At 37.8% G+C, this 12,874-nt stretch overlaps 1 protein-coding gene across 1 annotated transcript in view; it reads left to right on the plus strand.

The window, feature by feature from the left end:
• Nucleotides 1-12,874, plus strand: part of shot (dystonin-like protein short stop) — a 695,338-nt gene that overhangs the window by 526,214 nt on the left and 156,250 nt on the right. The window contains exons 34-37 of the mRNA XM_067150176.2: nucleotides 4,535-4,758; nucleotides 5,183-5,383; nucleotides 6,395-6,698; nucleotides 12,592-12,798. Coding sequence (XP_067006277.2) covers nucleotides 4,535-4,758; nucleotides 5,183-5,383; nucleotides 6,395-6,698; nucleotides 12,592-12,798 — 936 coding nt within the window. The remainder of the gene's footprint in view (nucleotides 1-4,534; nucleotides 4,759-5,182; nucleotides 5,384-6,394; nucleotides 6,699-12,591; nucleotides 12,799-12,874) is intronic.

Raw genomic sequence — 12,874 nt, forward strand, 5'->3', positions numbered from 1 at the left:
AAAATTTGAATGTGATGTATAGGCAGTGTACAGTAGAGTCCCAGAAACTTAACTCTTTGTAACTTGACATTCCATAACACTCAACAACTACAGAAGTCTCTCCCTCTCTTTTTTTTTTTTTTTTCCTCTTTCATTTCTTTACATAGCATATTATTGGATGCTGTGGTGAACGGTTGCCTGATGGAAGTACTACATCTTATTATAGTGATAAAGTAGTTCATACCAGTTAAAATTTGGTTAATTTTGTGTGTGTGATCCATACAGTTCAGTGAATGTTGCCGTTCAGCGTTTGTTGAAGTAATCAAGATTAATGATATTTAAATGTTACGTTTAATAGTTCCGTTGGTGTTCAGTAGATTACATGGTAGGTTAGGTTTACCTTGTTTTGACTTTCATTTGGGGAAATAGGAAATAATATTCCCTTTTTTGTTTAAATATGGAGTTGCACCTTCAGCAGCTTTTACATTAGTGAGGCAATAGATATGGTATTTCATATAGCACTTCAGGATCTGTTCCACCTATCATGAAGGTAATAATTTCTTTAAATAATAATGTTGCCCTTGTAAATTTTGGTTAAAAAGAATGAAGTTCAAGAGAATATATGGTATTTCACTAGAAAAATAGTTAATGGTCTTTGCCCTGTTGGTGATTATTGCTTTTCTTTGTATTCAAATGTTGCAGTGTTCACATATGGTCAGGAAAACAAAAATTAAAATTAATTTACCAGTTCCTGTATTCCGATATTTTTAGTTCTATGTGGTTCAAGTCTCCAGCATACTTTGTACCTTGCATTTTTGATCTTTCGGCATTTAAGTGTAGTTTTAATTTCTCATAGCTTGTAAATTTTCTAATAGTATTTAGTTTTAACTACAGTATATTTCTGTTGTTTCAGTTCACCTATTGTAATTAGGATATGTCAAAGTGCAATTTAGAAAAGTTCATTCATTTCATTCATTATCTTGCGTTACTGTTGTGATCCTTTTGATACTTCAGCATTTAACCTGGATCTGCCCAAGATTTTATATTTTGAGAATCAACTTGTAACTTTTAGCGTTGGATAATGTGCATATGAAGATCCCAGATATGAAGATCCCAGAAAAGCTTTAATTTTATTTATTTGACATATAACTTCTGAGAAAAGGCCCGTGCCATATATGGTACGCTGGGCGGTAGTACTGCCTTTCGTTCCATATACAGGAGTTTGGATGTTATTCTGCATTTGGCTTACTGCTGTGCTTTCATCCAATACTTTCTTTTGTAAATCATCAATATAAAAGTTGTTCTTCAATATTTGCACAAATTACAAAAATAATGTTATTCCAGAACTATTTAAAATACCTAGATGTTTGATTTTTGGTGCTAGGGATGATTTTGTAGGGGTTGTAAACGACCTGAGTTGTTAATTGTATGAGGAAATGAATATATATTTTAAATAATAATGCTAAATATGGGTTCTGGACCTAGCAAGCAATTTTCTCTTTGCTCCTGGAATTGTAGGTCAGTGATGCATTCCATCGTACCAAAGTTCCTGCACTCCATTATGTTTAAACAATGAGATCTGCTGAACAAGGGAGCAGCTTCGTAGCATGTGAGAAAAGTCTGGACAGTTGCTAGTCAAAAATCAAGGTGAGAAATGCCTTCTTGAGACGTGTTTCGGCTGCCATGCATTGTGTGTTCCTACATCGACGAACCAGGCAAATATTGCCCACCACCACTTTTTTCCCTCGTATTCAGACTCTCACATCTGTTAAGTTACAACCCATACGATCAGTACCTCCCATACCCATATTGTACTGAGAATCATGTATGGTTGGGACACTCAGACTTTCCACCTCTAGCCTCTCCTTTTTCTTTCATGTAACAAGTTACCTGTTTTTCAGGGTGTACTCCATAACATGTAGATGCTACAGTTACTACTGAATTATCCATACAACAGCAAACATGAACACCTTCCTCCAAGCTCTTTAGGTAATCATATGTACCCCCGTTTTTCTTTCTTCGTGGTAGCAGAAGATTTCAGATTACAATCCTTAGGAATGAGATTTTCTTGAAGTGTGCCTGTAGCGCTATATCCCCGTGCATCAAGATGTGTTAGCAATCCCATTCCAGTGAAGAGATTGTCGAAGTCTAATTTGAAGGGCAAATATTTCAGATCCGGTCGAAGATTATCCAGCATTGTTACAAGGGGCTGCACACTTCCCTAATTCTGCTTCATACTGGGCATTCGCGTTAGGATTGTTTCCTTGGTATACTTCATAATCTACAAGATATCCATGATGAGTGTTTAGACACCATACCTTGAAACCAAAACAAATAGGTTTTCCTCTTATAAATTGTTTGCAGGGATGCCTCCTGAAGTATGGCACCATACACTCATATGACAAGTGCTCCTCAGCTCGAAAGTTTTCCAGAAAACAAGCACGTAGAAGGTCAGTCAGAGGTTTCAACTTCCATATTTTTTCATTGAAAAGGCAGGATGAATAACTACATAAAAGATAAATTTTAACAAGAAAACCACAATGCAGTGTCAATTTTATATGAAAATTTTACTCCGTGTAATTAAAAATGGTTAAATTAAAACATATGACTTATAGCCTACACTGTTATGCGTTACTAGGTTGATGAAGAAGGAAATTAATGGAAAGAACATCTGAACTATAACAATAATAGGCTGAGTTGTGCCAGGCAGAAAGACAGCACTTCTGCCCTGCATGCCAGATAAGTACCACCAAACTTCTACTTCAAATGAAAGGACAACAGTTATCACCAATCACATATCTTAGCTAATCACCATACATATAAGCACCTTAGAGAAAAATATAGCACAACAGCGTCCATATAAGCAACTATAGAAGTAAAACAGGAATTACTTACTTCAAACATGCAGCCATTACTGGCACTCATGAAAACTTGCGTAGCTGTACCGTACCAATGAGCACGATATACTAGAAACAACCACGTAAAATGTTAGGCGGGACTTCTCTGAACACGATAATACCGTAGTAAACAATACAGTGCGCACGGTTTCAATAATAAGAGTCCAAGAAGACGGTGTAGTTTGCCGTGCCATGTATGGCACGCTGGACGGATCCAGGTTAATGTCGGTTTTCATTTCTGTTTCTGAATAATAAAAATAATTATCATCTATGTGTTTACATATTTAGTGTAATTACATGTGTGTAATTTCAGTTACTGTTTTTTGTAGTGTAGTTATTTTATCAGTTATTATCGTTCTTGGGTTATTGTTGTGTAATTCTTCTGTAGTATACAGTATTTCTTTCCTCTGATAATATCTGTTGATACTTTCATATTTCATATGCTGTATCCATAAAGAGATAAAAGATTGCTTACGGAAGCAGTGTAGGAACTGTGGGTGCGAGTGGGCATTATGGAATATGAGGAAAGAGTTCTAGGGAGATAATTAAGCTTTTAATTGAGGACAAGAATGAAGGTAGGTCTCATAGGGTAGGTTAAGATAGGTAGGAAAGAGCGGGGGAGGGACTGGGAAAAGTTCTAGAAGGTAGGCAGCTAATGTATTAGGTGTAAAGAAAATGAAGACTAAGAGCTCTTGTCAGACAATGAGTTCAGGAGAGGTATTGATGAGGAATCTTTGTGAGTCGGTGCAGGTAGAACAGCAGAGGGAAGATAGGGAACAGGGAAAATAGTGTTACAGAGGAGTGGTGAGGCAAGAGAAAAAGGAACGATAGGAAAGAGGAACATAAAAGTAGAATAAACTCAAATGATGCAGAAAATAGATTAGGAAATTAAATATTAAACAACATAGATGAATTTTGTTACTTGGTCAGCAGAATAACTGTCAGTTGTACGAGTAAAGAGGGCATACCATGCAGGCTAGCACAAACGAGGAAGGTCTTCATAAGAAAATAAATTTGCTCCCTTCAGATTTAGATATGCATATTGGAAATCCCTTTTTTTTTTTGAAGACTTGTGTGGAATGTGGCATTGTAAGTGAAACGTGGACAATAACCAGTGAAAAAAGAAAGAGAATAGAAACTTTTGAAATGTGGTAGTCTTCCTGGTGAATGCTAAAGGTGAGTTGGGTAGATTGGATCATAAATGAAGTGATACTAAATCAAATTTGGGAGAGGTGAATGGTTTTGCAAAATTTGACTGGAGGAATAGGTAAGATTGATAGGACACATCTTTAAGTATCAGGACTTGTTCAGTTAGTTAGGGCACAAAGCATAAATTGTTAGAACGAAAGGGGTAGACTAAGACAAGAATATAACTGATTACAGATGTAGAATGCAATAGTTTCTTTAGAATTAAAAGGTTAGTTCAGAATAGGGTGACATGGAGAGCTACATTAAACCACATTCTGGACTGATGATCCAAAAAATATGAGAGCGCAACACAAACTGCAATTAGATGGTTGTAGTGAATCTTAGTTCATCCTTGCAAACTGAACACTGTGGAGGCCTAACAGTCTATAACAATAATGCATACTCTTTATTTGTATAATCTGCTTGGCAATGAACACAGTCAAATATGTACATTATTTTGTTATACCTAGTCTCTCGATGCTTTGCTGCGGTCTTTGGAAGGCCAGCAGACTCCTGCTGAGATAGCTGCTTTGGAAACACCAGTTCAGGAAGTAGAGAACAAGTACAATCAGCTATCAGAGGCTCTGGCAGAGAAATGCAAATTGCTGGATACTGCCCTTGTGCAGAGCCAGGGAGTTCAAGATGCTCTTGATGGACTTATCCAGTGGCTCAACTCTGCTGAAAATCAGCTCAAGTAAGTATTGCTGTCATAATTTATTGGAGGGAGAAATGATCAAACCACTTTCTGTTGGGTGAGTGTTAGTTTATTTGGTAGATAAGCACTGTATGTGGTAAAGAAATGCTCTCTGCATTTCTAGGATATTAAATTGCTGTGCTGAACATGGAAGTCAGCTGACTTGTTTCAGCTTATTTATTGTTGAACTCCTGTTAACAGTTGATTTATTGATGAGGATCTCCCAAATTTTAACTTTCATTTTCCATGAAAAGAACAGTATGTATATGGGACCTCCCACTTTTTGTGACCGAAGGTTTTCATTACGATTGTGTTTTCCGAGAGATATATTAAAGGATTCTTTCTTATTTTTGGTTGCATGTAAACTAAAATAGATAATTTATTTTGACTTACCCTTTTGTAAATCAGTATTGAATTTTTTCAGGTCATCTCTTCGTCCAGCCAGCTTGAACAAAGAACGCATAGAGGAACAATTACGAGAACATAGATTGCTACAGTCAGATGTTGAGAGTCATCGTCCTAGTGTGGAAAGTGTGACGCAGTCAGCCCAGGAGTTAGTGGCTACTGCTAGTAATCCAAGACTTGCAAAGAAAATTGATGCAAAATTGAATGATGTAGTTTCAAGGTTAGTTGATTGCGTACTCCATTTAATTTATTCGGTATAATTTTCTTGTGCTTCTTGTATACCTTTGTCAATTTTCTTTGGAACACTTTTAGTAAACTTTTTCAATTTCTTCATTTCAGTCCTGTATCTAGTACAAAAGTCAGGTGTAATAAACTATAATTTATTGTTGTTGAATGTCTTTTTGGATTGTGCTTATTAGGCTACCATTGTTCAAAAATAATATTTATCATCTTGCTTCTTTTAATTACATACATACATTTTAAATTGTATATTAGCATGAGTCTGCAAGCTTCTGTTAATAAGTTCCTTCTGGGGTCCCCTTGTTGCAATGTACATTATGACTTCATGTAATTCTATATCTCTTTTCTTAAAATATAAACTAACAGCGATCGCATGTCTCTTACTGTATGTAAGAGTCCAATTGTAACTTAGACCTCTTATTTAAGGCTGCTTTTTCAAATATTTATATAAAGTTTTTACAATATTGAATAGTTCATGATTCATTCTATACATATAATATCATGCCCCTTTATTCTTACCTACTTATTCATTACTTATTTATTTACTTACTCACTTAATTCCTATTACTCCTCGGTGGAGCATAGGGTACAATACTTATTCATACCAGTAACATTTTTTCTATTTTAATGTCTGTGATCTGTAGCTTAACATTTACTGATCTTACTGAATTTTCATTCTTTACTTTTGAAATCCACCAGAGCTGTTAAGGAGTTTACTGTCATACAAATTTTTTCCTCATATAATACACCAGATTGCAACTGAGTTCAGTGCCCCTTACTCACTTTTCTGTGGTTATTCCAGGAGAATACACGGTAAAAGTACTTGGAAATTGTCATGTTGCTATAGTGTGATATCTTCTTACATCTTGGCCATACAGGTATTAATTTGATATTCATAAGGGTGTTTTTTTTTTAAACCATGATTTGAATTATGTTTTTTCCCTTACAATGGAGAACTTAGGCTAATTTGTATAAATGGTGTATGATTAAGGTTTGAGAAGCTGCAGGACAAGACAATGCGCCGCAGCGAGTTCCTAGAAGAAGTGCATTCGTCGCTGAGCGTCTTCCTTGTAAAAGTGGTGCAGTTCGAACAATGGTACTGTGAAGTTGTGGAAATGGTTGAGTCGAGGGAAGTGTCAAAACTGGACATTCTTGAATATACTGTGAAGATGGATGATCTGGCCATGAAACGTGATGCAAAACGCGATGAGTTTAGCGATATCGTTATGAATGGCAAAAACTTGGTTGCCAAGAAGGATGTCACAGATACAGTTCCTGTTAGAGACAAGATCAAGGTAAAAATATTACTCATTCATTCATTCATTCATAATGGTCAATATTCTAGACCCACATTTTTTTAAATGTGTAAGCTCTCGTGATTCACTCAATCTTGCTTAAGAATAGGAAAGGAACAACAGGTGTCAAATCAAGCTTATATATAGAGAGGTAGGGAAATTTTGCTTTATGTCACACAGACGCAGATAGGTTTTACGACGATGATGGGATAGGAAAGGGCTAGGAGTGGGAAGGAACTGACCTTGGGCTTGATTAAGGTACAGTCCCAGCATTTGCTCGGTGTGAAAATGGAAAACCACAGAAAACCATTTTCAGGATGCCAACAGCAGGGTTCAAACCCACTATTTCCTGAATGCAAGCTGAGAGCTACGTGACCCAAACTGCACATCCACTTGCTTGGTAGAGAGGTAAGAACACATAATAGGATGACAGAAATAGGAGACGAGGACAAACATGAAAACACAAGAAGACAAGGACAATCTTCACATTTTTATATACTACCGTCTTGAAATACATGGCTCTCTCCTCATTAATCCTATTTCTTCATCCAAATCTCCTCAACCCCGACGAGCTCATTTCTGCTTCCCAGCTTCATCAAGAGGATGGGCATCAACACTTACTAACCCATTCAGTGCCAAACCCATATATACAGGGTCTTTATTTTTGCTTGGCAGGGACTTACTCAGTCGACCTAGGCCGCCAGTGACGGTTCAGTTGCCGACTACTGTGCGTGCGTATGTACAGCAGAATACGGTGTGCTGCCAAACATAATCGGCATCTCCTAATGAAGTTTTCGGTACTCTACCAAGTTCTTCAGCACTGATGGATGCAATTGCAGCTCTTATATTGTCTTTAAGTTCAGCTAGTGTGTGAGGGTTGTTCCCATAAACTACATTTTATAACATTCCCCATAAATAAAAATCACATGCCGTTAATTCTGGGCTACGAGGGGGCCACAGATTTTTACTTGTAATCCACGTACCAAACACGTTTCAGTAAGGAGATAGTGACCTTTATCTATTTTTATTGTACTGAACCTGTACGTTTGAATCTCTTGGCCAGTTGTTTTGTTGTCCAATTGAAAGGAATGGGTCTCCCTGGAAATTTCGCTCAAAACTTCTGTCTTGTCCTTACGCACCATTTTCTGCACTTAATGCAAGTATTGTGCAGATATACACGTTCACCTAATGAATATTTCACATACATTTCAGCACTATATATAATCACAATAAAACACTATACAATACGACATACAGTACGCAGTAGCTTCATTGTACACCCTACTATCTCGGAACTCAGCTGTTAGCTACTGCAGGAAGAGCCGGAAACTGTGCACGCCAGTAGCTGGTGGCGGCCTGTCATCGGCGGCCAAGGTCGAGCGAGAAACTCCCTGCCAAGAATAAATAAAGATCCTGTATATGTTATTGAACGCCGTGCCTCGCCCGCCAAACCCGTATATATATGTTTTGGTGCAGTGTGTACTTCACTGATCTAATATATGAACTACAAGAAAGTGCAAGACAAAGTAGTAATTGATGAATTTCATGCGAAATTGTCACCTCCTCCTCAGATAAATTCTTTTTCCCCAAATGTAAATGATTTTGATAATATGAGCTATTGGATCAACAATTTTACATTATATTTCACTAATGATATCACTGAGCGGAGTAGTCGTGCGGGTTAACATGCTACGGCTGTGGAACCAAGCTCTGCATTCGGCAGGTGAATGGGTTCGAACCACACAGTCAGCGGTCCCGAGAGTGGATTTTTTTTCCCCCCTGGGGTTTCCCTTTTGTACTCCCAAGCAAATGCCGGGAGAGTTCCTATTCCTCAGCCACAGCGGATTGGTTCCACTTCCTTACCCGGTTTCATTTACGATCATTCACTTCATTATATTCTCAACTGAGGTTGGCATTAGGAAGTGCATCCAGCCATAAAAATATGCTTTAAAATACAATCTCACTTTATCCCCGACCCCGAATTGGGCGGTGGGGCTAAGGGGACGATATGCATTCCATTAATAGTATCAGTAAAAATGTATCTGTGAAAGTGCTCCTTTCTTATATTTAAAAAAAAAAAAAAAAAAAAAAAAACAGCCCGGCCCAGAGGGTTTGCCCGGTCATCAAAACTCAGCAGTGGAAAGGTTAAGAGGTCATCTTGACAGATCTACAATCTTCATATGGAGACTGTCCTTGTCGTTACGTGTTTCCATGCTTGTCCTGTTCTCTTTTTTGTTAAGAATGAAGCCATGTTTTCCATTGTTGACTTAGTTAAATGTAACAAAGGCTTTTCAGTCTGTCAAATACACAGCAAATGCATTGTAAATTACCTGTAAAATACACACTAACATACAAAGAATGACATGTTTCGTTCTACAAGAACATCCTCAGATTCTATCAAATCACTTAAAAACAAGCTTATATATGTACAGTATTGTTTACGTAGCGTAAACTTGTCAATGATGGAGAGTTTAGTGATAACATGAAACAGTAATGGCAAAAATAAAAATATATACAATTATTAATATAATGAAAACTTGCGTACTTATCTAGACTGCCGATGTTAAGTCCGTTGTCACCAAACACTATTTCAGGACTGTGGTCATGGAAAGTTTTTGGTGAGGCACGTTGCGTGTGGGGAGGGGAGGGCAAGAATGGGAGGGGCCTTAATAGTATAGTTGGGGACAAAACATGACGGCCTCAGTTCCTAGAATCGAGTTGGAAGCCAGTAGTTAATCACACCCTGCACCCTGCTGAGTTACCGAGCTTTAAGTGATCCTTGTTTGTTTTGGAGAGGCTGCCAAATCACTTTCTTCCTCATTCTCTGTAGTATTTACCCTTCCTTCGTGTAGAGTGCAGTAGCCGATTTGGCAACTCTGGCTGCAGTAGAGGTAGTAAATCCTATTAGTCGCTAATAGACACCGAGCTGCCGCTGGAAAGTAGTGGTGTGAGGCGAGGTCGTCAAGATTTGTCCCCAACTTTATCAGTAAAAATGTATGGGAGGGGCCTTCATCAAAAACTTTTTTGCTTTACGTTGCACCGACACAGATAGCTCTTATGGCAACTCAAAAACTTTCCATGACCACAGTCCTGAAATAGTGTTTGGTGACAACGGACTTAACATCGGCAGTCTAGATAAGTACGTAATTTTTCATTATATTAATACTTGTATATATTTTTATTTTTTGCCATTACTGTTTCATGTTATCACTAAACTCTCTATCATTGACAAGTTTACGCTATGTAAACAATACTGTACATATATAAGCTTGTTTTTAAGTGATTTGACAGAATCTGAGGATGTTCTTGTAGAACGAAACATGTCATTCTTTGTATGTTAGTGTGTATTTTACAGGTGTGTTTATAGTGTTATAATTTACATTGTATTTGTTGTGTGTTTGACTGACTGAAAAGTCTTTGTTACATTCTCCTATTTCTGTTGCTCACTCTTCCCGCACTGATCTGCCATTGTGTTCATCCTCTTATTTTACACTTTTGTTTTATATGATTCAATGTTAATTTATAAAGCTGGAGGAAAACAATGACTGTTGATTCAAATCTCTCTCAATCATTCAATAGTTTGCTGTGAATGTATTGAGCAGAATTAAAATAATTCTGTCAATTCTTTCTTTTTGCATTCTGTTTTTTTTACATCTGCAGTTTTTCTTCAACTGCACGTGCCCTTTGAATGGTGCTAAACAAGCAGTCTGACAGCGGGACTACCCTCATCTTCTCCAAGCTATTATATGGCAGAATTTAGTGCACATATTGATTCTTTCCAAAGTCGATAGCAATTTAAGAAATTTGAACAGTCAGATATGAAAGTAATGATATAAATGAAGGAAACCGGATAATTTGGCCTGAGAGCAAGGTTTACCTGTTGTTTGCAGTGCATAGGATAAGGATACTATGAAAACAGGAGCAATCATTGATTTCCTTTCTTTGCCCCACGGAAGGTTCTTCATGAATTTCTTCATTGTTCTGTATTCCAAGTAGAGGTTGCCAAAATACTATTCATGATCTTTCCTTCGCGGTCAAATAGAAGTTTGGAAGAACCGCTGGATAATTTCTCTTGTGATCTGCTTATAAGCGTATACGATGGATATGATCCACATGTGCTGCTCATGACGATAACTTGTTACTGTAATTCAGGGCCTCTCAAACCCCCAGAATCTCACGTGCGCGAGCCACAAAGGTTCCGTGCACCATGCGTCGGTCCGACTTCGCCTGGTTCAGACCAGCATTTTGTCTCGGCTAAGCTCGGTTCAACTCTGCGTGGATGGCGGAACGCTGCAAAGCAAGTGAGGAAGGGAGAAACAGGCGTAGAGAAAGAGAGAGGCAGGGGTGGGGGTCTGCTCTCTGATCAATCTAGCGAAGTTATCTTTTGCACCTTGCGCTGCGCATTGTACTGGTGCATGCACCCTGAGAGGCCCTGTTGTAATTGAAACAGTCTGCCATACCTAACGAAGCATTGAAACGCACGGCACAATAAATGGACAGTAACATGGAAGTAGAGGTGGCATCTCTAAATTTATGTGGAATTGCCGAAAGGATATTCCGCTAAATTCTTTGTAGACTGTCCTCATAAGAATTATTATTCTCTCAGTATTCTACATCATCGTCTCTGTTTCAACTGAATCGATTACAAAACTTCCCATTTTAATGTTTGATTAGTAAGAGTTTTGAGTATTTCCAATATTCTTTTAAAATAATCTCTCCTTCTACTTCTGTAAACACTACTTTAGCATTTGTCCATCTAAATGGTTAGTGTGCTGGCCTTTGGTCACAGGGGTCCCGGGTGCGATCCCTGGTAGGGTTGGGAATTTGAACCATCATTGGTTAATTTTGCTGGTGCAGGAGCTGGGTGTGTGTCATTTTCATCATCATTTCATCTTCGTCACGACGCACAGGTCGTGTACGGGCGTCAAATCAAAAGACCTGTACCGGGCGAGTTGGTTGTGCGGTTAGGAGCGCACAGCTGTGAGCTCGCATCCGGGAGATAGTGGGTTTGAACCCCACTGTCGGCAGCCCTGAAGATGGTTTTCCATGGTTTCCCGTTTTCATACCAGGCAAATGCTAGGGCTGTACCTTAATTAAAGCCATGGCCGCTTCTTTCCCATTCCTAGGCCTTTCCTCTCCCATCATCACCATAAGACCTATCTGTGTTGGTGCGACGTAAAACAAATAGCAAAAGACCTGCACCTGGTGAGCTGAACATGACCTCGGACACTCCTGGCACTAAAACCCATATGCCATTTCATTTCATTTTTTTGAGGAGTAAGAATTTTTTTCAGAACCCCTGTGGTCACTTACTTTGTATGAGCTGATGCCATTTCATTGGATAAATAAGAACATTTTCAAATACTGGAATGATATATTTTAGGATGGCCTGAACTTGAAAAACATTTAGAACAAGAATTTCTTGTTAATAGAAATCAAGAAAATACTAATAGATTACTGAAGAAGAAAAAAAAAGTACATCAAAAGCTAATTTTATAGTTACTTTTTCTCTCTTTTACACATTGTGAAAAGTGTACACTTAAATAAGTAAACAGATTATATTCATCAGAGACATGAAGCTAGGAAAGAGAATGTAAATCCACACAAAAAACACAATCGTGGGCTACATTTGTCTGTACTAATGACTGTATAGTTAGTTACTCCCCATAAATTCCAGATCTTATTGTAAATTAATTACCTGTTGGCTTCATTGATAAAAGTAATTTTGATATCATTTGTTAATATTTTTTTGCCAATATTTAATACAATTCATATTGCATATTTTACAGATTCAGTTTTTCTAATTTTACAGATTATTTCTATGTCTTAAAACTTACTATGGTTTTGCAGTTTTTTTTTCATGTGTAAACTTTTGTTTTATGTTAATTTGCAGGCATTGGAAAGCCAATGGAAAGATCTGAATTCTCTGCTGGACGAGAAGCAGAAGCTGGGAAAAGCACGTGCAGAACAATTGGGAGCATATGAAAAGTTACGAGATCATGTAATGGATTGGCTCAGTAAAATGGAAGTTCGTGTTGTCCGTCTGGAGCCAGTGGCTGTTGAAATAGAAACACTCCGTCAACAGGTGGAAGAGTTGAAGGTGAGTCTGAGATGTTTTTTTAGATGTGTCAAGAATTAGACCACACAAATACAAGAGTAATTTTAAAATGTTGGAA

The sequence above is a fragment of the Anabrus simplex genome, chromosome 6 (assembly GCF_040414725.1).
Source record: "Anabrus simplex isolate iqAnaSimp1 chromosome 6, ASM4041472v1, whole genome shotgun sequence".
Taxonomy (NCBI): Eukaryota; Metazoa; Arthropoda; class Insecta; order Orthoptera; family Tettigoniidae; genus Anabrus; species Anabrus simplex.